At 40.4% G+C, this 26,091-nt stretch overlaps 1 protein-coding gene across 1 annotated transcript in view; it reads right to left on the bottom strand.

Annotated features, from left to right (window-relative positions):
* Positions 1 to 4,248: 4,248 nt before the first annotated feature.
* The window catches only part of LOC146560140 (LHFPL tetraspan subfamily member 6 protein), a 47,900-nt gene continuing 26,057 nt past the window's right edge, over positions 4,249 to 26,091 (bottom strand). The window contains exons 3-4 of the mRNA XM_085244010.1: positions 8,335 to 8,433; positions 4,249 to 5,044 (exon numbers count right to left, since the gene is read on the bottom strand). Of these exons, the coding sequence (XP_085100136.1) occupies positions 4,926 to 5,044; positions 8,335 to 8,433 (218 nt within the window). The 3' untranslated portion in view covers positions 4,249 to 4,925. The remainder of the gene's footprint in view (positions 5,045 to 8,334; positions 8,434 to 26,091) is intronic.

Genomic DNA, 26,091 nt, shown 5'->3' with positions numbered 1-26,091 from the left:
CACAGTATAGTCACGTATGTACCTAACTGACTGTGCATGAGGAAAAAAAGAAAGAAACAACCAACATAAACAATAAACCAAAATAAACAACAGTGCAATCATAAGAGACGTCAATGACTGAATATTGGTGTAGTGGGGGAGGAGCTTAAGTCTCTGTCTCATTTAACAGTCTAATGGTCTGAGCTAGATGCTCCTCCTGTTCCTCTGTCTTGGTCACCAGTAGACCATAGCGTCTCCCTGATAACAACAGAGAATACAATCTGTTGTTGGGAGTTGGGGTTCCCAGCAATCCTCTTGGCTCTTGTTCTACATTGTTGATGCCTTTCAGACTTGAGGGGAGTGGCCTTGATTGTTTTATCAGCTGAGTAACCCGCCTTCCTGAGGGCCAAGCGGTCCTGTTGGGTAAAGCTTCCCATCCAGGTGATGATACTTCAGCTACCACAAGTTCCTGAGTCGGAGGAGTACAGGCCAAGGTAACTCAGTTTAGTGAGTGACCCCAAAGGGACTATTGTGTTAAATGCTGAGCCATAATCAATAACTAGCAAGCTTAATATAAGCCTCTCACCTGGTGGCCAAGTGGGTGGGGTGGAGTGGAGTAGAGGGGAGTGAGTTGGGTAAGGCTTCATTTGTACAGCTACTGGGGTTCTGTGCAAATTGTAGAGGGTCAAGAAGGATGTGATGACGATTTTTGTTTTGTTTTTTTGCTATAGTTCATTGACATACTGTGAATGTTCGCCTAGATATTATATTAGATATTATATTAGATATATTCTAATTATGCCAGATGCCTCATTTTCTTCACCTGTGTCACATGCTTATGTGTTTGCTATTCTTAGCAGGGATTTGACAGAATGATGTAAGGAAGAGATGTAGGGATGAAGGACCCAAAGCTGCCAAACGGGAAAGCTTTGGTTACACAGCGTCAATCTTAAGTGATGTCGTCAAGCTATGATGTGCTGCGCAGCTGGATCACCTGTCAAACCGAATGGTACATCCACAGAAAAAAACCCAGAACTCCTTCTCCAAAAGGCCAATAAAGTCCAAGAGGTATTTATTCATTTAAAAGGTAAACCATGTTGGAAAACACACATGGGTGTGTGCGTGTGGTCTCTGGAAGGTAAACAGAGGTGCTAATAATATAGAGCAGACATTTTTCCTTGATCAAATATACTCTCTCTGTATGGGCTTTACCTTTTTACTAAGTTCAAACAAACTGCTAATTTTGAAACCCCGCTAACCAGAGCCTCCATATATCCCTGAGGGTGAACCAGCGAACCCTGGGCTGTAATCCCTCTATCCCTGTCTGTGAGCTTTGAGTAACAGCCTCTGATCCTCTTTGCTGATGTGGTTTGTCTGGTCTATGTTTTCATGAATTCCCTTTACTTCCCTGCCCATATTAACATGGTAATTGTCAGATCTCTAAAAGAAGACATACACAGCTAATTGGCACTTCCTTTAAGTAGAGCAGGGACTTGTGAATCACAGTAGGAAACAAAGAACGGAAAAATGTGGGTGGGATTTTATTTGAAATTAATAAGATGGAGTAACTTCAAAGTTAGTTTACATTCTAGTTAATGTGATCCACCTGTGTAGCTGTGTTTGATGTTGTGTGGGATGCACATTAGTATTGAAGTTGGTTGTGTAGTTTTTATTTATGCCGCTGCCAGTACATTTAAATATTCCACTACAAAATAACTGCTCTGGGGGGGAAAGTGAGGGTGACACTCTGCTATCTTTCTATACAGGCTCTCCAGATATCCTGCAGCATTATCCATTATGCAATATCTTTATGGAGATTGGTGTTATAGAAGCACAAAACCTTTTTTAAACATGGTTGCTCTTAAGGGCAGCAATTATCTTGCCCAAAAGTGCTGATGGAAAAAAATTAATAATTAGAAAGAACTAATTGATGTTGATGTATCTATCTGGCAGATTAAGTTCAACTCTCTCAAGGTTATTTAGGACTCTCTTTCTTAAATAATTACCATGGCACTGGGAGCTCAAAACATTAGGAAAACATCTTTGCTGTTACGACAATACAGAAATGTACTCTTCTTAAGTTTCAGTGTGTTAAGCTCTCAGGGGCGTTGTAATCCTCCTAAAATGCTGCAGTTTTAACTGCCTCTAATTTAAGCAACATTCACTACGTTGCCTTTGTTGATTTCTCCTGATGTTGTTTTTCATCTCTTAAAGGTAAAAGGAAAAGCAATTTGGAAATAGACAGTTTGCCTTAGGGTTCTTTTGGATCCAGTCCACGTAGTCTTTCTTTGTTTTTGTTTATATTAAGTTTACTTAGGCTGACCTTTAAAATATTAAAAATAAATACCCCTTTTTTTGCCTTCAAGACTGCCTTGGTACAGATTTGAAAAGGTGCTGGAAACATTCCTCAGGGATTCTGGTCCATATTGACATGATGGCATCACATAATTATAGACAGTGGAATTTAAGGATGCTCAGTTCATCTTGAGGAGCCGACACAAAATCTCCTAAATCGTTACATCACCACGGCCAGTCTGAACCAGTGAAGCAAGTTAGGATGAATCCGTGCTTCTATGGTTTAGCTAATCCAAACTTCCATATGTCCAAGGAGAAACGATGACTCATCAGACTAAGTAATGATTTTTCTATATTCTGTTGTCCAATTTTGTTGAGCCAGTGCAAACTGGAGCCATAGTTATCTCTTCTTAGCTGATAGGAGTGGCAGCTGGTGTGGTCTTCTGTTGCTGTAGCGCATCAGATTCAATGATGCCACATTCAAAATCACCTTAAATTGCTTTTTTTCTGATGCTCAGTTGAACTTTGAGATGTTGTCTCATTCATACCTAAAAGCACTGAGTTGTTGCCATGTGATTAGCCGATTAGAGTTTTGCAATAGCAAACAATTGACGAGGTTTACCTAATAAAGTGGGCTGGTAAGTGTATACTACTACAGTTGTGGTGATGTGATCCTGCTAGTAATGATTGTATTGTTTTTTGAGTACACGACTTCATAGTTCATCATTTGTATTTGGTCTTTAAAGCTTTGGCTAACTTGAATTTGTTTGTTGACTCCATTGGGGTTTTAAATCATCACCCTCGCTTATAAAAAACAAACTTCTGCTATCTAATCTTATTTTTAGCTCTCTTCCAGCATAAATTAGGTGTCTATAAATCTGTTTGTGATTCTTAGAGCACAAAAAATATGTACAGCTCAAGGTGAACATCAGCACCAGTCAGTCTAAATTCACATCAGTTACGTCAGTTGTAATATGTCTTCATTCAGGAGCTGATGCGAGCAACTGAATTTCTCAGCCACCACTCATTTATCATGTTTTAAGACAATCAGCCTCTTACTTGTTACAAGATCTCAGATTGAATGGTACACCCTGTCAGTCTGAGATTCGGGTGCAGATATAAAAGAGGGAATGCTCCAACGTGACCCCAATGTGTCTGCGTCTGCTGATGAGGCATCTGGTTGACTCTCTGTAACAATCACTGCTGATATCAATCAGCACAGGAGATCAGAGAGAGGGAGAGAGCAGAATGCAGAGGAGCCATACTAATATATTAAACAGAGCAATTACTGAGAGGGATATTTCTCCAGTGGGGATGGGGGGGAGGGGGCGTTGCCATTATCTGGGTGATGTTGAGAATTGTGAGAAAATGGGCATGCTAATAAGGGCTAAAACACATCGAGAACAGCTGCATTGTAAATGAGCTGACTTTGTGCACTTGAGCTCGGATGTGGTGTTTGTTAATCAAAGAAAGAAAAACAGAGAACAAATGGCTAAAAATAGTAACTGGAAAAGCTGTGTTCAGCTCGCACCTCTAATGACACGCATGCAGCGGCGGTAATTGCTAAGAAAAGGTTGCCATTATTGTTATTCACACTGTGAAGGCAGGGTGAGGAGCTACGAGATAACCCCTGACATTAAACTGATGGCCCGACGGACGCAGAGCGCCTCAATTTCCCAGGGTATGATTGCATCTCAGGCTTTGTCTGGAAGACTCTGAAGCTTTTAAGCTGAGAAGCCTGATCAAAAGGCAAATACTCTGACTAGAGGTTACTAAATTTACTTCATCAATAAGGTGGAAAAATTAAATTCACAGCACTGCCCATCCTTATCCTCTTTGTCGATCAGAAAAAAAATGACTCCCACATGTAGCGAACACTATCAAGATCAAGAAGTCATGGGAAAAAAGCTTTTTAGGAATGCACGACTGTTCGTTTTTGCTCCGGGGCGTCGACTCAAAGAAGACTTGAAAAACCAGACTTCCAATAAACATTTATTTACAAAACAAACATAATGGCAAAGAATAATTTGAGGGTGAATACAAAACGTGATAAAATGATAAAATACGTTACCATACACAATGTATATCTTATGAATGTGTTAAATAAACTATGCTTTGATTTTTTTTGGGGTCTGAATCGAGGAAGCAGGCAGCCAGTGTCGGATTGCTTTACATTATAGGGATTATTGCATTTCTGTTTGTGTTTAAGGCAAGAATGAGTGATGAAGAGGAGACCGCAAACACTTCACGTAACAATGAGGCAATATTACTTCTGTTCATCACAGGGCGCACTATCACATAAACATTAAAGACCAAAGAAGAGGAAGACAAAAGAAAAAAGAGAGGGAGAATACACTTTTCATTAAAGAAATAGTTATGTAACAATCTTACAAACAGGATTGGTCCATACATTTTTCATTTAAGAACAGCTTTTAAGAGAAGTACCACTTTTCAAAGCCATGTGTGTGTGCTGCATTATGAAACAGTCCCTGCAGTTGTCAGATGAGTAGTGTCCCATGATGTGCAGAGCACCATAATGACTTGATGTCTTTGGTGCCTGATGTGCTGTACTGGTGTGAGTGCACAGAGTCCTCTCCCTTTTGTCGTACCGCCCGAGGTCTCCGCCTGTCCCTGTCTCTCTGATGCTCTCTTCAGTAAGGGTACTGCTTTTGCTTCTTCCCTGCGAAACAGGACAGCCAGGTGCACAGCAGCATAGCACCCGCCGCTCCTGCCCCTGTGCAGTAATACGCCCAGCCGATCTGACAGGAACCTGCAGAGGATGAAAAAAGAAAAGGTCTTTTCACCCTCTAGAAAAACATTGTAACAGATTCAAATTAATCTGGGCAAATAGGTCTTTAGCCAGTAAGACAGTCGCTTGATTTTAATGGAGAACGACACAGCTTACTCTGTATGTATAGCCCTTTTTAGGAAAACTGCCTAAAAATCTCACATCACTTCTGCTATGAAGGGGAACTCGAATGTTTACTCCACTCAGATCAACTACACTGTAAAATTGGACCTAACAGCTCACCCATGCTTTGAATGATAATTGAGCATTACGCTATGCAAAACACACCGAACCATTCAGACGTTAGTTTGAAACGCCCAATCATTTTGTTTGAGATATATCACGAGAACTCCGCACCGCGCCTTTGATCTTGCCCTAGATCTAACATTAACGTGTTAATGTTAATCACAGAGAATGGTGGCAACTACTTAACATCTCTGCTCAGGCTACTATGTTCCCATCTTCTTGTGAAATACAGCTAGCACTGTTGAGAAAATATGCACAAAACAGAGCCCCAATTCATGTGCAAACAGTCTGCTATGTGGGAGATGAACAATTAGAGACTTGGAGAAACGCAGAAATGGAGTCTCTGGAAATTACAGTGATGCAACAAAATGCTGAAATGCAAATAAAACCTAAACCATTAAGTGCCTCCTTTAGACACACCTTGCATAATCATCAGAGGTAATTATATGCATTATGAAATAGGATACAGTGGTTGAGTTTCTTTTGAAAGTGTTGAAAATACTTATTTCCCTTTTTCTGTGGCATTAACAAAAAGTACATCCCCTCTTCTTAAATGTGACTGTAGCTTATCTATTCATTCAAATTAACGACAAGGGTATTTTCCACTTGCAAAACATATCCCATCAAAGGAATCACTCGGATCCTTCATGCTTTGCTTCTTTGGACTCAGGTATGGAAATGAACACGTACGCAGTTATTGCCTCCTGCAGAGGCATTCAGAGTTTTCAAGCACTGACTACAGCCTTCGTGGCTAATTAATGAGAGATGAATTAATGAAGGACTGCTTCAGATGTGGTGAAAGCATCATTCGTCGTCACCATCTTATCATAGTGTTGACATAAATGAGACGAACCTTGAGTCGCCAGTTGCTCTGAACAAAACTTTCAACCAAAAGCACTTGTTAACACAAACGTATATGTGCCTGTTCCTCCACAGAGGAAATAAAATGAAAACTGCGAATTCAACATAATTACCTCTGATAGCGTGTGGTGATGTGTTCTTGAAATTTAAAAGGGAAAAATCTGTTTGAATTATGTGGTTTAAGAGTAGATGCTGCTAGAATGGCAGAATCGGTGTGAATCCATAATTCATGTGACAGAAAACTGGATTAAAAATCACAGTTAATGTTTGCTGATGGTGTTCCTAATACATCTGGCTGCTTAGCATTTATTAACTTGCAACTCTTAACTTCATATTAGCAACATTTGCATTTTTTTTTCTTGTGGCAACAGTTGGAGAGGACAGTGAAGCTGTTTGGTTTTCCATTAATCTGTTCAGAGTATCATCTCAGCAGCGACAGAGCACATCTTCATGAAATGGGATACAAGTACTACAACCTGCGGCTATTTTGCCCATTTCCAGTCGGAAAATTGATTAGGATGAATAAGCAAATAAACAGTGGTTATTTTTTTTTTAACATTTTATTATTTATTTATAATCTGTGTGAGTGCTTCTTCATATTCTGCAGTTGCAAAAAGAAAAAAAAACCCACATGTAGCCTGTGTGCTGAATTACATTTTAATGTTTGCATCCACTGAAATGTGCATCATACGTCTGTTGCCCGGCACCTTCTTTGACCTGTATGCTGAACGGTAGCATGCAGCATAGATAATCCAGTCCCCTTAGTTATTTTAAATCCCACCTAAAAAAGCAAAGAAAAAGTAGTGCATGGGCAGATTTGTTTGCTTTCATGACTAAGAAATTAGCATTAGCAGAAATTTCCCCCAAAAAGTCTATCTTGAAGATTGATTACTGTATGTCGCTGAAGGAAGAAAGACATCTGAAAGCAAACCAAACTGCACGTTAATCAAAATGAAATTTAAACGGATCTGTTTTCCACTGACTTTTTTCATTTATAGTCAAACTTGTTCACTTTTAATTTGTGTGAACCCAGGTAGAAGCTTTAGAGCTAGCAGGCCTATAAATGCTAATAAGTATTTCTTCCCTCCACTATTTGTTTTGTTTTATTGGTAATAAGATTTAGTAAAGATACACATTTTTCTTCTTTCCTTTAAACTTGTAATGAAATGTAAAAAGTAGAATGATTGTAGTGAAGAGGATAGAAAAAATCTCATAAACTGAAGAATATTCACATGGGAGTAGGCTTTAATTACCAATATCTATAGTGATAATGATAATCTGTGTCCCCTTTATTATGCAGGTCAAATGTTTTGTGCAGCTCCATACAGATTCTTTTAATTCAAAAATCTGTTTTTATAGGTTTCCCATCCCTAGACTAGTGGTTCTCTGGTGCTCTTTTCCCTACGGCACGCTTTGATTCTGGACAAAAATATAAGAGCTGAATTTTCTCGAGGTTGATTTTGAGTATTCATGGTCCACACTCAGTGTTTTTAGTGAACCCCACTAAGCATTCAGATCAAGTCAAGATCCAAGCATGTGGGTGACGAATATCAAAATGGGCTGGGATGCTTCCAGGGATCCTCAGAGAGGATGAGCCTTTTAATTTTAATCCAGTGACATTAAAAAAAATCTCCATGTATTCTTGTGTTGAGTGTTAATAATATTAATCCAAGTTCCCAATAAAATATTTTACATCCAGTGAAAAACCAAACACTCTTTGATTAGTATCAAATAAAGGAGCAGCCGCAGTATGAAAAGCTTTTCCACCTCCCTAGTGTCTGATAAAGTAGCATATTACTGTCTGTGAGATAGTCCTGATAATACCAGCTGCATGCAGAGCACAAATCAAAGTATTGCTTATTCTCGGCACACATTTAAAGCTATAAAACATTTTGGAAATGGACAGCTACTGGATCTTCTGCTGTTAATTTTTTCCAAATGCATTAATCAAAACAACAAGAAATCACATCTTTTTTGACTACCAGAGAGAGACAAAAGGCAGCATGTCAACACATAAAGACAAACATCGGTCGTCTGTTTCACGTTTTCTGCGATTCGTCTGTTTTTGGGAATAAAAGATCCAGCGAGCACGGCACAAATTTATGAACCATCTGTGTGTAATTAAAGCCTCTGTGTGTGATGGATCTCCCTTGCAGACATCTTACCTAGTTGAAACTGGCTTGAGCTGTTGTTGCAGGTTTGCTGTACTTCCTCGCTGTCCCATCCCAGTGGATAGAGTGCGCAGCCCGATCCTATGAGCAGACCTGAGAACGAGATGAAGAGCAGGACAGTCGGGTCATGTGACGAGGGAATAGCACTAAAGACCGATCACCGGGGGTTCAAAAATATCACAAAACGTAGCAGCAGGCTGCAAAGACACCGTTTACAAGATAAAACCTGCAGCAAGGACAAACTCATCATCAAGGTGCTCGCTCAGCTCCTTGACGAAGGCCAGCATTGTTTTTAGGAAACCTCGCCTCTCCGGGGTTTTTTTTTATAATTTAAGAATCTTTTAAGCGCTGTGAATAAAAATGCAAAGCGCCATGTGTTTTCTTATTTGTTCCATCCAGATATCAAGCAAGGTTTAATTAATTTTAACCTCAGGTTTTGTGCGGATTCTTCCTCATTATTTGGTCAATGATTTAATTAAAATGATCAAAAAGAGACAATGAGCTGTTGCTCTACAGGCATACGTGTGACCTCACCTCTGTGGTTCTTCCTTCTCCTTATCCGCAGCTTCTCATTCTTGTTCTTCCTATTATGTTTTAGCACATATCACCAGAGAGGCAGCACTCACCGCGTCCATCAGTTCTACCTCTGAACTAAGCCTCGCAATACTTTGGTACATGACACGGGCTGTGATTTTACTACTCTATCACATTTATACAGCAACAAAACAAAGCACCACAGCCATGTAGCTCATAAAACTGAAACAAATGAATGAGAACATATGCAAATAACTTGGCAATTTCTCACTGAGGCAACAGTGAAAAAAACAAGCATTTTTGGTACACAATAATTACTGTAAAACTCTGGAAAATCCTTGAGGGACTTCTTTATGTCAGTGATTAAAGAGACTTATGATTATGCCTAAAGCTGCGCACAGAGACAAGAGCAAAATCTAGTCAAGGCAATTACATTAAGGATTAATATCCTCAATATTTGCCTGCAGCCAGGTCTTGACAAGTTATTCCCTGGATGTCAAGGCCTGTCTCTTAAAATTACCCTGTGGGGGCCCCTGGTAGGTGGCTCTGCCATCACATTAGCTTAATCCCCTCAGATGTGTCTGCTCTGCTATCAGTTATGGGATGTGATGATGGCAGCAGAGGGAGAGACGGGAAGAAAGCGCTGCCTTCCAACCTGATTACCCCTGCCATCCAGGTCTGCCTTATTACATCTAGGCCAGATAACAAGCAGGAATTAGTCCACATGTTAATGAGGATGGGCTAGACAAACTGGCTAACATCTGAGGAGGAGTAGGTAGAGAGAAAGAGACATCTGTGTTGTCCCTGGTCACAGCCAAAAGGACAAACGAAAACGGGCTGTCTCAAATCAATTGGGTGAAACTCTGGCATGTTGATGAGAATGAGGGGATAGCAAAAGGCTCTGACCATGTCTGTGTCATTACAGCTCAGGATCAGAGGGGATCCAGGGATTTTAATACATAACAACTGAGCTGTTTCTCCCTCAAACCCTTAAGAAAACTTCAGACGAACTCCTCCTTCAGACCTAAAAATACTACCTTTAGCCCGTGCACTGCAGCAAAAGCGAAACAGGAGCATTTGATGTAAATCCCTATTCAAGCAACCACTATGGATACCTGATGAGTCTAAAAACCCACTATTTTAAAAGGTGCAAAAATGTATTTAGGAGGAAGGGTGCATTCACGCAGCCATTAAATTTTCTCGGTTACATAATGTTACTCGGTATGTTTTGATTCAAATTTGTAATAGCAAAGACTGTAAAGCATGCCAGCATGATAATGTATTCATGATTAATATTTAACATAATTTAAAATTCTCTTTCAAGTGTTGTGTAATGCAGAGATAGAGCAGCATGTAATCAAACTGAATTTCCTTGCAGCAAAATGAGAGGAGGTAAAAAAAAGAAAAAAAGAGCAAAAAAAAAAAAAACGACTTTATTTCCCAGAGATGTTATTATTCTATCCAGTGAGGTATAATATTTCCATTTGAAAAATCAAACTTGATGGCAATTCTCAATCATACTTTGGTTAACACGTTTGCTAAAACGATCAAAACCATAAAGTTGCTCAGTTCTGCAGCAGGCACCAAACAGAGTAGAATGGGAAAAGAAAGACTTCATTGCATAGTTTCCACATCAGGTCAGATTATGATGATGACAGTGAATGCTGGAAATTGCTCCAAGACTACGGGCGGGAGGGGAATTATTGCCACAACAAAGACTGGAGCTGAGGTTCATTGTGTAAGCGCCTAAAATCAAAGGTTTCCATGTGAAATGTCACTGTTGGCTGTTGTTTTTTGGAAGTAAACTCCCAGAGTCTGCAACGCTGCAGTGGGTGAAATCAATGTGAGTGCTCACATGTTACCGTAACACTATTAAGACAGTTACCGTGGGAGCAGATGAACAAAAAATATGGGCACACTGCTAAGGTGTAAATATGAGGTCCCACGTTTCTCTTTTGGCTTTTATTTATTTGATTTCTTTATTTTTTTTCCTCACGATGGCTAATTCCATCAAATCCCATCCTCCACACTCCACACTGGTTATTGAAAACCAGAGGTAGGGGGGCTGTTGACTGGGATGTAGGAAAAAGATTACTGAGAAAGAAAAAAACCCAAAAACATTCTTTCACATAATGTTCATGAGCCAAGCTGTTAGAAAGAAGTGTGCTGTTGTGAGAGGCAGCTACCTCAGGCTCTCCTTCTGCATGCACGCTGTTATAGTCAGATACTTCTCATCCTTCTTATTATCCCGTCCTAAGCTAACACTGCTACACCCCGATCTGCACAAACACACAGTTGGGGATTTGTGTCAGTTAGCGTGTGGTTGTCAGCTATAGATATGCTTCTCGACCTTTTGTGCCTTTCCAAGTGAGATTGAAGATTTCCTTTATTGCGACTGTTCTTGAATGTTTCAAGATGTTCTCACATTTTGTGACCTAAATCGAATGTCCTGAGTCCTGGTGTGAAACCTACTCAAGTTACAGACACACGACGGTCACAAGCACTAAAGCTAATTAACCATAAACAGCATTTTACTGCATGGAACTTCACATTCTCTTTGCTGCAAAACAGATTCTCTGAAAGAATTTAAAAGTCTTGAATTACGAGTCGTTTCGTTTCATTGAGGTCTTTGAGGTATTTCAGAGCTTTTCCCAAAGCACAGAAAGGAAATCGTCTCTTTCAGACAACATGAACAGCAGATGGTCTCATGATGAAATCGTTGCAGGACTCCGCTATAAGCTGTCATGAGAATAGTTAGTGGAATAAACCACAAGTCTGTCACAGAGCCTTTGCTGCAGCTAGATGACACTCTGAGACTGACAGAAAGGATGACAAATATGAGAAATATACAACAACAGCTTGCATCGACACACAGAGGCAGGCAGAGGAGTTATCACACCTAATACCCCCCCAAAATAAACTGACCCGCTGAAATGTCTGTGCGATCAAATCTGCCTCTAAAGCAAAGAATTAGTGAACATAAAAGTTCCATTACAGATACGAACTATTCTGTAGCCTGTCACTTTAATAACCTCTCTGATTTCCTCCTGTAGCTTTCAGCATGTGGAGCAGATTTCTCTTCACAGATGGGGTGATGGTCACAGGAGGTTATGTCAGAGAGAGCTTTTGTGCAAATCAAATCAAATCACTTTTTATTGTCACATCACATGTGCAGGCACACTGGCACAGCACATGCGAGTGAAATTCTTGTGTGCGAGCCCCACAAGCAACAGAGATGTGCAAACACAACAACACAAACGAGCAAAATACAAGAATGGCCAACCTGAAACTAATAAATATATGTACAATATATAATAGTGTATGCATTTCTGGATGTGTATACTAAATATTTTCCTACGTGTGTGTGTGTGTGTGTGTGTGTGTGTGTATACACATTTTTACAAATTAAATAGTAAAAAAATAAAATAATAATAATAATAATAAAATATATAAAATATACAGAGTTGAATATGTGCAAAACAAGTGGCATTTATATACAGTGTGGAGTGCATAATGTTGAAGTTCCAGTAGTGAAGCTGAGGTGTCTATGACGTGTTCAGCAGTCTGATGGCCTGATGGAAAAAGCTGTCTCTCAGTCTGCTGGTACGGGACCGGATGCTGCAGAACCTCCTTCCTGATGGAAGCAGTCTGAACAGTTTATGGCTGGGGTGACTGGAGTCCTTGATGATCCTCCCCGCTTTCCTCAGGCACCGCTTCCTGTAGATGTCTTGGAGGGAGGGAAGCTCACCTCCAATTATCCGTTCAGAGCACCGCACTACTCGCTGGAGAGCTTTGCAGTTGTAGGCGGTGCTGTTGCCATACCAGGTGGTGATGCATCCAGTGAGGATGCTCTCAATGGCACAATGGCATGCACTCCTTATGAACATTGTAACCACTGCGAGGGTTTTTAGTGTAATGTTATGATTAAACTATAATGGTCCATATATGCTATGCCTGATGGTTGTACAGCATTTATCTCTATTGATGAATATTCTACCACATTATGTAGAATATATGTTGATGGTCTTTGTGTTTCTTTACTGTCTCTATAGATACTTTCTCAAACTAGTCCACTTGATTTTTATACTGTGTTCAGCTGGTATTACTGTAATAGGGGTCCAAGCAGCAGAGCTGTTGGATAAGCCCTAGTATTCCTGCATTGGTGTCTTCTTTCTTCTTTTAACATTTAACGCTCTCTTGAGTGCCACCCATAGGTCAAAGTCGGAGGTGTGATTATAAGCATAACTATGGAAGCCCGTTTCCGCCACTAAAAAGAAAAAAGTACCCATAACTTGAAATTTCGACTTATTAACTCAAAATTTTGAGAAAAGTCACTTGAAATTTCGAGTTAGCGCTGCCAATCAGTAATCTATGTGAATGACAATGACATGAAATGCCTTTCCCTAACAGCCACACTTTGAACATAATGATATCAAATTGTCATGGCAACTGTGCCCGGCTGAACTACTAAGTCCACTAGTCGTTGCTTGAGCCCATTGAAAAGTTTTGCACTGATCTGCATGCATGCTTTTTTAAGATTCAGTTTTATCTACTGCTCCAGTGCAACTGAAGTCAAATGAACTGTACTGAAAAGCCAAATTTGTTACTTAGTGAGCTTGTTTTTTTTGTTTTGTTTTTTACTATTTCAGCACTCCTCTAAGCTGTCATGATAGGGTAGTTAGTGGAATTCACCAGAATGCTGTTGCAGAGGCAAGGCAGGAACTCATAATCTTTAGAAATCTGCCAGCACCATCATCCACAGACCCCGTGTGTGCTTTCCACAGAGGTGATTAAGGATCCAAAGAGCTAGCTTTCTTTAGTAGCATCAATCATGACCTCAGGTCAAATTTAAAGATTCCCCTTAGCTTTCCGGGAGATCAGGAGAGGTTCAAGTGTGTCTCTATCTGGGAGGTATGTTTGTTTGCCTTACTGCATTTCGCCAGCAACCACTGTTTGTAGAGCGTGCCCCCCCCCCATTTTTGAAGTTTTGTTTCAGTTGCTTTGGCAGCCAGCTGATGCTTTATAAGCTTCAGGGGTGGATGAGGCGAAGAAGAGGAGGAAAGGGCTGGATAGTGAGTGCAGTGCAGAATATATGAGGCTATATGAGGCCAGGCAACTTATTCATGATCGAGTTTCAATTGATCTCCGTGTGGTCATTATCGGAATGACTATGTCAGGGCTAATAGCTTGTCTGAAAGGCTCTTCTATGAACTTGAAAGAGTTGGGTTAAATAGATTTAACCAAATACAATCAGCCTCACATATCAGTGTACAATCCAGAAAATCTGCTCTAATATAGTGATCTTTCTTCTGCCTCTGCTTGCCTCAGATTTCATCATCACAGTTGAGCACTTTTTTCAAATCAAATTATTGCCTGCCTAAAAAGCATACAGAGAAGTGTTTTATTCCATCACGGCTAAGCCATTGTTCCCCATCTTTTTTTCTCTGTCAATGCTTTTTTACCTGAATGAAAAACTGCCCCCTTTTCATATCCCCCCACATTCTCTGATTCAGGCAGTGCTGATGCCTTTTGTCAAGCTTTCTTGCTCTCTGTCAAGACCCAAGGAATTTCTTTACCCTCTTTCATGCCCCGAGACAATACCATTCAAGGTTATCATTCAAGAGGCCAAAAAGGGCAGGGGGAAAAAATGCAGAGGCTAAAGCTGGAGAGAATTTTTGTGGCCAGGGAATTGGAGTGTGGATGTGCCTGAGTGAGCTGGCTTAATGTAAGACAGTCCCTTTTGGGCTTGGAAGATCATCCAAAAGAAGTAGGAAAATGTAAGAGCAACCACACCTGGGAAGACAGTCTTGTTCTTCTATTAATATACCCTTTGCTCAGCATATGTGTTAAGACTTTTACTTACCAGAAACATGCCAAAGATGGATAAAAACTACACGATCAATAAACTGCTTCATTACTCCAGGAAATGCATGAAACGTGACTCTAGCCACATTGTCATTCTCTCCGTGTTTATCTTCCAGAGCTATAATGAAAAGCACCAGGGGTTCACAGTGTCATATCAGCCTAAAGAGGCCAGTGTGACTAATCTGTTCACAGACCCGTCCCTGCATGTCGAGGCATGAATTCTCTTTCATTTAAAAAACAAGACAAACAATAACATGTAACGTTTCCCTGCCTGCTTTTTAAAAAAAATCTTATTTTGATTGGCTCTGTCATTCAAGTTGGACTGGCTTAGTCGTTCTAGCAGGGCTTACTCCTGTGTGAGCATTTTTGCTGGAAAAGTTGGGGAATTTTTTGTGAGTGAGAAAGGGATCTGGAGTTTCACTTGAAAGGAGCAGTGAGATGGTTAGATGGAGGAAAAGGGGGGTGCAGAGACAGGAGGGATTTAAATAGGGTATGTGAAGTATGTGATATTTGATGTGCACAGTGAAGCATATAAATATTTGCTGCTGCTTCAAGTGACTGGCATTTGGCTGCAGCTGACTGTTAGTCTTCTGATTGGTTTTCCGTGGCTCAAGAGTTGGGAGTTCGCCTTGTAATCGGAAGGTTGCCGGTTCGAGCCCCGGCTTGGACAGTCTCGGTCGTTGTGTCCTTGGGCAAGACACTTCACCCGTTGCCTACTGGTGGTGGTCAGAGGGCCCGGTGGCGCCAGTGTCCGGCAGCCTCGCCTCTGTCAGTGCGCCCCAGGGTGGCTGTGGCTACAATGTAGCTGCCATCACCTGTGTGTGAATGGGTGGATGACTGGATATGTAAAGCGCTTTGGGGTCCTTAGGGACTAGTAAAGCGCTATATAAAATACAGGCCATTTACCATTAAAAAGTATCAAGTATTTTTAGTTTATTCATGTTATTTTGTTAAGTAGCTACCTCTGCGATCCTGCCACATACAGGGCAGCTGGAAAAGACATAGTGGGAAAGATGCTTTTCCTGTTCTTTTTAAGGTGTTTTCATACTTGTACTGTTGAGTCTGTGGAAACTGAAATCTGGTTTTCTTTCCCCTTGGTACAGTCCATTTGTGCAGATGTTAACACAGCAATCGCACTCAAGTACAGTGTGATCCGATCTTGATCTGACCCAGCTACCAAACTGTGCATGGTACGGTTTGAGCAACATGTCTTCCACATAGCCACATATGCTTTGCATTCTGGGATGTGGCTGATTACCATAGACATGCAGGAGTAAATTCTCCCTGTTATCCACTAGTTACGAACATGGCACCTTCTTCCTATATTTACTTTTGTTCTCCCTGCTCCAGACACATGTGGCCAATAAGTGGATTGAGGGCTCTCGCATGGTTTGTAGCGACACATTTTTGATTCCCTTGGTGTTTCCTGTTTGCTAGAAAAAGCCACAACTTTACAAACTCATAATTCAGACCAGAGTAAACGAACTACAGGTGAAAAAACATCCTTACTTGGTACCCAGGGGCTGGACCATGGCCAACTTCCAAGCAGAACTTCATATTCATTTAAACTACACACAATTACCTCTGTTATTTGCACAGTTATTGTTAAAATTACAAGTTTAAAAACCACACCCTTTCTGACATCCCTACATCCATCATATTACATCATATCCTGACAGTCTGTTAGACACACCAAGGACTCTATAACTGCACCCTCTCAGCCTGGCAGGCCTTTTGTGTCCCTGCCATTATACTGAAAACAAAGAAAACAGAACCATCAAGATGGTTGATGCATTAGTGTAGTTGAATTTAAGTTAACCTAATTCATTGAATCCTTTCAGCAGAATATTAGTACTACAGTTTTAGTTTGATCTGTAATTGCATTTATTTGTCTTTATGTATAAGGAAAAACCCACTGAACCAACCACCCACTCAACAAGCTACAAATTCTAAGAAATAAGCCTTTGGAACGACTTTTTGCATCCCAAGTGTCGATGTGCACGCTGCATCACATGTGCTGTGAGCCAACGCAACCGCCTTCACTGCAGTTTTTTTTCTATTATTTCATTATTATGCTGACAAAATCTGCCCAGAACAACATGCAAAGTATTGCCAAAGTACGGCAGATGGCGTCTTCTGCCATGATGAAACTGACAGACAGACTCACGAGGTGAAAACAGTACCTGCCACACTGTCACAGCTAATAATAAACTGAATAAATTTGTTGCCTACTGCGTGATGGTTGACTACACACAGAAACTCTGCTAGTCCGCAGCTTCTGTTTAGTTTCATGTTTCTCCATGATTTGCTTCACAATTTGAATATCAAACACAGGAAACTCTATTACTGACCCGGTCGGTGAGATCAGAGCACTGTGACAAACACAGTCTGACTATTCATTCAGAGTGTGACCATCATCTCCATGACGCACCCAACTCATCTTCTCTTTGGTATTTGCTTCCGGCCCACAAAAAAGGTCAAACTGATAGAAACACTCACACACCCACATTATTATTTCATGCTCATATGATGTCTGTGTGGTTTTACTTTTATGTCATCCTGCAAACCTACATGTTTTTTCATGTATTCTCTCATTGTTTGGCTTATTTGCCTTTTGTCTGTCGAACATCAGTTGCCCTCCAGGAATGACTTTAAAGTAAGCTGAACAAAAGCGAATTAGAGTGTTTTAAATATCCATCAACAACCCTTATGCCGTTTAGTGGCTAATCAAATTAACATTTTGTCAACTGTATCTTGATTTAGCAAGTCAATTTAGTAAGTTACTTACATTGTCAGAGATATATAGTATATGAGACGATCTTACAGAGTTTAGTTTCCTACTACAACCAGTAATTAATAAAAACACCAATTACACAACAAAATGAACTTCTGCTTCATCGGGCGTGATCAAAACCTCTCTCGGTCTGGTAGCCCAGGAGAACAACACGGTGCAGAAAATGTGCACAAGCTGAAAATGGGCTGTGCTAAATACGTAGTAAGTAACTTTCAAAAGAGAACATCCTGTGGATGCGTGCGGAGAATGAGCTTTTCACACAAGGGCGTAGATATTTTCTGTATGTCTCACCCTTTCCACTGACAAACCCATGGCTCTCTGCAAGCGTAACAATGTCTCCTCTGATCTCATACTGCAAATTGGATATCATTCCCCCTCCTTTTGGCTAAGATGAGAGTGCAAGTAGGAGGTATGGAAAAAGAAAGAAAGAAAAGAATTTCAGCAGCATCCAAGAGAAATTTCTCCTTTTTATTTTCCAAATGCTACTCATTTAGTTTTCCTTAAATGCAATGCATACTTTAACCTTTCTCTTAAATGTAGTCACCTCTGTGCTAAAGCTAGTGTGTAAAATCCTGAAAATTATATTCATATTGTATATCTTAGAAACCCTACCATTCCTGGATCACTTGACTTCTACTGTTATCAATTTGCTGCCTTATTCCCCCCCCCCAAACAAAGTCCAAAGAAAGATTAGCTTTTGAGCTATCTAGCAATATTTTAATGACTTATTATCACTATGAAGCTTGGTGGCAGGGTGGTGACAGTAAGCTACTTTGCTTGCACATGACACAGATGGAATCAAAGACAACTCTCAGGCTATTCTGGGCAACAGTTTTTCAGCCCTCTTTCAAATCAATTTTCAGTAATTAAAAGAAAGACGAAGAATGTGCTAAATAACATGCATCTATGGTAAAGTGTTGAAGAAATGATCTGCATGGCAGCCTGGAATCTCTGTAAGTCATAGCTTTTCCATCAAGAGTCAAATGAAGAAGAAAATGTATGTTGAGCACAACAGAGCCAAAGGCGATGAAAATCCTCCTCAGGGTAGGATCTACTTTATAGGGTCCTGTGTAGCTGTTTTAACTGGGTCATATCTGATGTGTCGAGTAGCTCCCTCCTCCCACTGACAGAGCCTTACAGAAAAGCATAATGGTGTGCCATGTGTCCGAAAGCCGGCATATACCTACAGCACTGCGTTCCATTCTTAATTACCCTTTATAATGAGCAAAAAGCATGCTAGCACAAGGCCTTCTAGGGAGAGGCAAATGAAAGACATTGCAATCTACGCTGTAATATTCATGTTAATAGCATCCAAATATGCAATGAATGTTTTAGTATCCTCCATGCAGACACTGCCAGATATCAAAATGCCTTTGACAGTACTGGGTCTCATCATGTGAGCTGCTCCATACCGCAAACACAAAGAGCCTCCTTTCAAAAGACAATGCAACGCTTCAGGGATCAAGGAAAAACTGACTCCCAATGCCAAGTGTAGCTACAAAGTACTCCACAGCCTGTGTTTAAAATCCCGGCCCACTACATTCACGCTGCCTTCTGGGACACACACCAGGCTAGCTCACCACCAGGGATTTAGTTGGATTGAGTTTAAGCAGCCTTACTCTGCTCTCTAAAATCAAATATTCCCTAAACTAACAGGTCACTCTCGCTTCCAGGGTTTCATTGTGTGGGTGTGATGTGAAAACCATTCAGCAAGAGCGGGCTCTCTTAGGACCTGGGGCCAATTCTAAAGCCTTGAACATGTGTATGGATATCACCAGAACATAGATAACATATACATATATATATATAAAAATGTAGTAAACAATTTCTGAAGGTAAATAAGGCTTTATACTGAGAAAAGAAAAAATGTTTCATAACTACATACTGTCTCTTAATGTCTATTTTCAGTCCGCATGCTAAGCTAAGCTAACTATGAGATGATGGAAGTTTTGCATTTCCCATCCCCACATACTAACAACTTCAAAAGTCAAACATTTTTTTAGTGTCTTACTTATTTACAACCACCCATCCATTCTCTTCTGCTTATCCAATTCAGATCACATGTGGAAATTACTTTTAAAAGAAATAACTTCTTATGCATTAATGGTGAATGGTTATATGATAAAGCTCGAGTGGCTCCTCTTTCATGTTCTGCCGTACTGTTGACATTTAAGAGCCCTTGAGGAAGAGAATAGCAGAAATGAGAGCACATTATGCAACATGTCAAGTAGTCTGTGAGCAATACAAAAGGGCAAATGGAGAGCCAGAGATCAGATTATATGTGCTCATATAATCATGTGTGCTCATGACATTTTGTATGATACTGAATTGGTATTGTGATCCTATAATCTTATAATATCTGGTTTATCCTGTCCACTCAAGGATGAAAAGCTTTCTGCCACAGTGACTTTACAGATTGAAACCAAACAGATGTCAAGAAAAGGCTACTGGTTCTATTTCAGGTGAAGTTTTACCATTACAATACTTTATATTGCTATGCCATCCATGACAGTGCAGTAAGTACTGAGGTAAAATGAAGCTAATGCTCTTACATTGTAGGAGACTGTGCTGATGAAATTATAGCTTCCTTGTGAACTCTTGTATTTTGGGCAGTGCTGTTAGACTCACAAATGATATAATATCATCTGAAAAAAGTCCAGTTTCTCGACACTGAGCGGTTGGAAAAGCGACATCACAGAGAAACTTGTTTGAGTCACTTTGGTCTTAAAATCTCAGATGCGGTAAAGCATGATGAAATATACAGAGCCCCTGAAGTCGTTTCCAAAACTAGTGATTATTTTTTTCCTTCTTCATTAGACTACTAGCTAAATGTGATGACTTAATTCCTGTTTTGACATGCACTTAAATTCCATGTTCATCTTGATAAACAGTTTCTAATTTGTCAGTTAAGCCCTTAGGCAGAATAAATCAAAAACATTTAAGGTAAAGAAATAAAAGCGTCTGGATGAGAATGAACTCCGACAAATTAAAACCCAAAGGGTTGGGCGATAGCGGGTGGACTGAAAATGAAGCACTTTATATGGGTAATTATAGAAAATACAGACAACAACCACAAATATGTGAAATGGCATTGCTTTGCTTAGTGCCGCATACATTTAGGAAAAAGCGAAAAGCCACACTCTAACGCAGGATGATAAATGGATAGGTTATTTATCATATTTTTAAAGGAAAATGAAAAGGTGGTATACTGGTCAAGTTTGTTTTTACTATGCCCCAGACAATAAAGACCTAACACCTCTATTACACTTGTGCCTCCCACAACCATATGGCTTCAATCTGCAGCAGGCATTCATGCCATAAGAGCAGTGGATCATATGAATCCACACATTATAGCAAGGCCACAAGGACGAATGAAAATCAATAGTTCCCTGGGACTTTCCAATACTGCCTTTCACTGAGGAAATATATATATATATATATATATATATATATATATATGCGCAGTAAGATGTGGGAACAATGGTCTTCAAGCATGGTTGGTTTGCTCCACTACTCATGGTGTTTTTAATTTTCCACTATCCCACTGCCTTCTGCTTAATTAACTCTGGACTAACAGCAGTGTATGCCTGGGTATCGTATAACTTGGCAGACAGACCTCTCAGTTTCTCTTAAAGAAACAACATTAGGAAGACAATGCAAAGCAAAGCTAGACTTCAATTTCTCAAAATTTGTTATTTCTAACTCACTTAAATGGTTTCACAACACCTTGAAATTTAATAGTAAAGTCTAAGATTGTAGTTAAAACAAACAAAAAAGCCTGTGGATGCATAAAAAAAAAAATCAATTTTGACCAAAGTGAACAAACTTGGACTCAACTGAAGGAATGAAATGCAAAAATTCAGTCAGCTGCCACTTCACATATACATTAAATTGAACTAAATTACTAAATACATTTAGTAAGATTAAAGTTTCAGTTCCACAAATGTTCCACAATAGAAGTGAAGCACAATGACATGGCATCCAGAAGTAATAGAAGTACAGGACAGATTGCTACTCACAGTGTTAAATTACAGTTGGAAAGCGTTAAATTACACCAATATCTCAAATTGTGAATACAATTATCAGCAATCTTTCTGAATTATATATATATTATATTAAGTTACTTTCCAACCCATGGTGTATTAGTTCTGTACAAACAGAGTTATAAAATTCCATTTTTTAAGATCCATCTGTATTCATGAACATGAACCAGTGTCTTCAGAAGCTTAAATTGGAAGATAAAACTCTGGTCCGCTACACTGATGATGTATTAGAGAGCTGCTTTGTGGAAATAAAACTATGAAATTTCACAGCAAAATTAACTTTGCGTCATTATAAAGCTCTCAGCGATGAGGCTCTCGCCTCCATAATGTCATGCATCCACAAAGGCTCACTGTCAATAGAACTCGGGTCACAAAACATCCCCTGATTGATTCAGTCTGAGTGTCTTTGGATCAAAGAGGGGCTTGTTCCTACTCACAAATTATGACTGATTTGTCCTAGATCATAGGTTACTGCATGTGCACAGTCATCATTTTCTTTTTTTTGTCTTGAATGTTTATTACTGTAACCCTGTTATGGCAGCTTGACTGTGACTGAATAGGCTGCTAAGGGCTGTTGAGAATGTACCACAGGACATTTCAGAGCTAGTTACTCTGATTGATTGAGCCATAAAGAGTTTGTCCATGGGGTTAACAGGACCCGGACAAAAGATTAAGAGTCTGTTGAGTGTTGATTAATGGTCGAGGATATAACCTCTGGCCAGTGGTGCTGAAAGATTTATATAAACAGGGTCTCAGCAGCAAAATATTTTACACACACTGAATTGGAGTAATCTAAAGTCGGCGAGAACAAAACAATTACAGGATATCCGCAGGACATGAGCTAAATCAAAACAGAATTGTCACAACTCTGTAATCGGACAAACAAGTGTATTATTAACTGACAGAAGAGGTAGAACAAAAGCAAGCTAGGAAATAGGATGAACCATAAAATAGAACTGAAATGGAACAGCCTCACTTTCATTTTTCGTTTTCTAAGTGAGAAGGAATGTGATGACGGGGGGAGAAAAATTTCCTCTGCATATTTATACAGGACGTTGTCTGTGTCAAGCCCTGCCCCACCCCCTGGACTTGGACTGCCTGATTAGCATTCAGAGAATTCATTAAGACACAATCGCTGGTCTATGGGAACATGGGAATTCTTGATGGAGGAGAGGTTGAGTTCAGCCCGCTGGGTAACTTACTACAGAGAAAAACACCCCATCCCCCCAAACCTGAAGGTCACCACGTCCTTACTCTGCTACTGATCTGATGGATCAGAGACACACAGCCAATGCGGAGGAGGGGGATTGTCAGCATCCGAAAAATGTGCACTAACTCTGCCTGAGAAAAAGGCATGACTAAACGCTAGTCTGACTTTTGCCTTGACTACCCCCAAAGGCAATCTCCCACAGTCCATCAGTTCCATGTTATAAAAGTGTTTCCCTTGTAAGCTATAAAAAAAAATATAAATAAAATCTGACTTTTATGCTCGCACACCATCCATCCTTCAAAGTTTTACCCCCACCCCAATTTCCCCAACTATTAAAATCAATGTAAAGATGAATGAACCGCAGAAACCAAGGGGACATTGGGTAGACAAATTCTTCCGGCTGCGCCAATGGGTCATACATTAGGAAGGCGAGCTTTGGTTGCAACCCAGTGATGAATCATTCCTCAGGGAAGTACTACACACTTCAACCCGTTTAATAAAAAACACCAAAAAAGTGTCCCGCATGAAAGCTTCACAATAATAAATCACAAGCGATGCATGCAGCGACGCTGCACAAATCCAGCAGTTTGGCTTTGGTCTCCGCTCACTGCTGGACTGTCATTCTGCTATTTCTTTCATCCCGCTGTGGTTGCTTTGATTTGCAGCACAAATATGAATCTTTTTGTCGTTACCTCCTTCCTCAGAAAATGATTTCAAATTATAAAGGAATTATCCAGCAGAGGGACAAATACTTCCCTGGGGTTTAATATCACAATTTATGCTTAAGTGTTTCTCTTGAAGTGGTCTCTTGATGGCTGATTAAATTTTAAGCATGCATTAGTTTTAAGGGTTTCACAGTAAAATTAATTACCAGTATACCAGTATGGGGGGTAAAACGAAGAACTGTTGTAAAAGTCCACAACAAATACCCCTACATTTGTGCCACATCCTCAAGCCTCCTTCTTTCCTTTTTTTTAACCACTACATGGAAGAAAGACTTTGATCATCCACTGCATCTCACTCAGAAAAAGAAGATGAAAACAGAGTCGGGGCATAAGAGTTGGGGTTTTTCACACGAGGGAATGCAGAGCGGTAGGAAAATGAGGTGAACAGCAGCCACAAAAAGAGAGCAGAAAACCTCCAGCAGCTGCAGCACCCTCGACAGGAAACTAAGCTGCTGAAGCTAGTGTCAAACAAAACAAATTGCTTAAACCCCTGTGACACGTTGCGAGGTCTCATGACAAGAGTGGAAATTAAGTTGCCACAGACAGAGAATGCCAAGGCTAGATCACCAATATGAAGAATAATGCTGACTCTGATGGCAGTGGTGAGGTGTGTGCATTAGTGTGCTTACGAGGTATCGCTTCACACATGAGAATTAATTCATAAATCACTAGACATGTGGCTCCTTTGTCCAACAAGGGATTGGAATTCTTTTATGCACCATGTTCTGTTTTTTGTAATGGAGCCAAAGCTAAAATAGACTTCCTCTCAGCAGGGACTAGAGTATTCTGTCTCAAAAGATCCCTTCTTCTCTCAGAACCCAGGCATGGCTGACACGAATGTGACAGCACGAGTGAGTCAACATACCCAGGCAGTGCACTTTCATTTAGGAAGGAGGGAGCGCTTCAAAGTTCAGCTTATGGAGTAAAGAAAGAATAAAGAACAATGAAGAGCAGTATGTGCTGGCTAAAAAGGCACTTTGAGATGGAGAGAAACTGAAATGGCAGCAACAAAAGAAACAATTTATACATTCGAGTTCATGTCAAGAAGAAGAGAAAAAGTATTTAATGCCCCTCAGGTGACTCATTTATTAATACAGCCGTAATTCACTTTTTGTAGATGAGGTTTGGTTTTCAGTGTTCTTCACTATGTTCATCGTCCGTGGCGAATCCCTTCATGGAAAAACTTTGCTGAACTACAGAGTCTATAGAAAGGCAAAGGGTAAGAATGAGCCATTACTCACACTAGAGCTAAAAAGGCACAAATGCAAGAAGACGTAAAAAAATACCAAGGTTGATGTATGGGATATATTTCAGTGAAAACTGCAACAAAGAAATGAGTGTGTTCCCATGAGTGTGTGTGACTAAGATCAGGAGCATGTTGCAAAGGTTTAAGGTACCCATTACTGCTGAGTATAGCAGCAATGGGATTAGTGGTACCCGGAGGGCACAGATGGCACCGAAATCCTCCGAGCCGTTCTGAAAAGGTCACACAAAATACAGGAGAGACCCCCCCCACCTACTCACCCAACCATTCACTGCTGCTAACAGATTCCTCGGGCAGGATTGTGCTCGGGCTTTTAGTCTCTCATCAATCCTCTGAATGCTCCACAATCATTCTTTTCAAGTGCGGAACAGAGGCAGGAACAGAAATGCCTTTAAAATGTCAAACGACAACAGACCTGAGTTGCAGTGTCATTGATGATATCGTGGCGAGGGCTGAATTCAATGAGAAACATGTGGCACTATAGAGGAAAACAGGTTTATCAAAGCTCTTTTGTTGAAATGTTTAATAAGACATGAAATGCAAGAAAGAAAGGACAGACGCAGAGAGATGTATAAAAAGAAATCAGTTCCAATAAATACGAATTGAGCTTTTAATCCCATTTGAAGGGCATTTTTGACCCCTTCATTTCTCATTTTCTCATTCATTTGTCTCTGTCATGGTGAATGTAGTCATGTTAGGTCTGCAGAAAGGAGGTTTGCATTCCTCCTCTGTTGTGCATTTCCTGCCACCATACGGCTGCACTGTCCCCAGGTGCCGGCTTGTTCGCCAGGACCATATGGCAAGGCCAGCAAAGCAGGTAGTGAGCTCCAAGACCCTACCAGTGTCACCAGTTTTCATGTTTTCTCCAAAAATACAAATATAGAATAATGAGTTAAAATATACAGACTAAGACATATGGACCACACCATGGCACGGATGTGATGTGGCTTCCAACATTAAACCTCACGAAAGTAAGGAAGGTAAGAACCTCTGTAAATCACTACAATTTATTTGATACCTTAGCACTAAGGCTGGGTTTCAATTATTGATTTTCCGATTAAAATCAATTTTAGCTTGAATAACGCGATATTGACAGAGATGGGCAGTAAGGTTTGGAGTCTTCTCTCACCCCCGTTCTCTGCGGCCTGCTGGAGCGGGGGGGCTAGGAGGAGTTGGCCGTCCGACTGCGGTCTGGAGTGTGGGGCCTCCCTGCTGCTGCGGAGTCGGGGCGGTCTGCTTCTCCCCACCGCAGGGAAAAGGGTAACACCACCTGGGTCTGGGTGCAGTTCCCCCCTCCAGGGGCAAGGGTACCTAGA

Source organism: Mchenga conophoros, linkage group LG14, assembly GCF_057382185.1.
Source record: "Mchenga conophoros isolate Kocher_MC1m ecotype Shallow Benthic linkage group LG14, M_conophoros_male_GT1.1, whole genome shotgun sequence".
Classification (NCBI taxonomy): Eukaryota; Metazoa; Chordata; class Actinopteri; order Cichliformes; family Cichlidae; genus Mchenga; species Mchenga conophoros.
The sequence above is the reverse complement of the archived record's forward strand: the minus strand, read 5'-3'. Positions and strand labels throughout refer to the sequence as shown.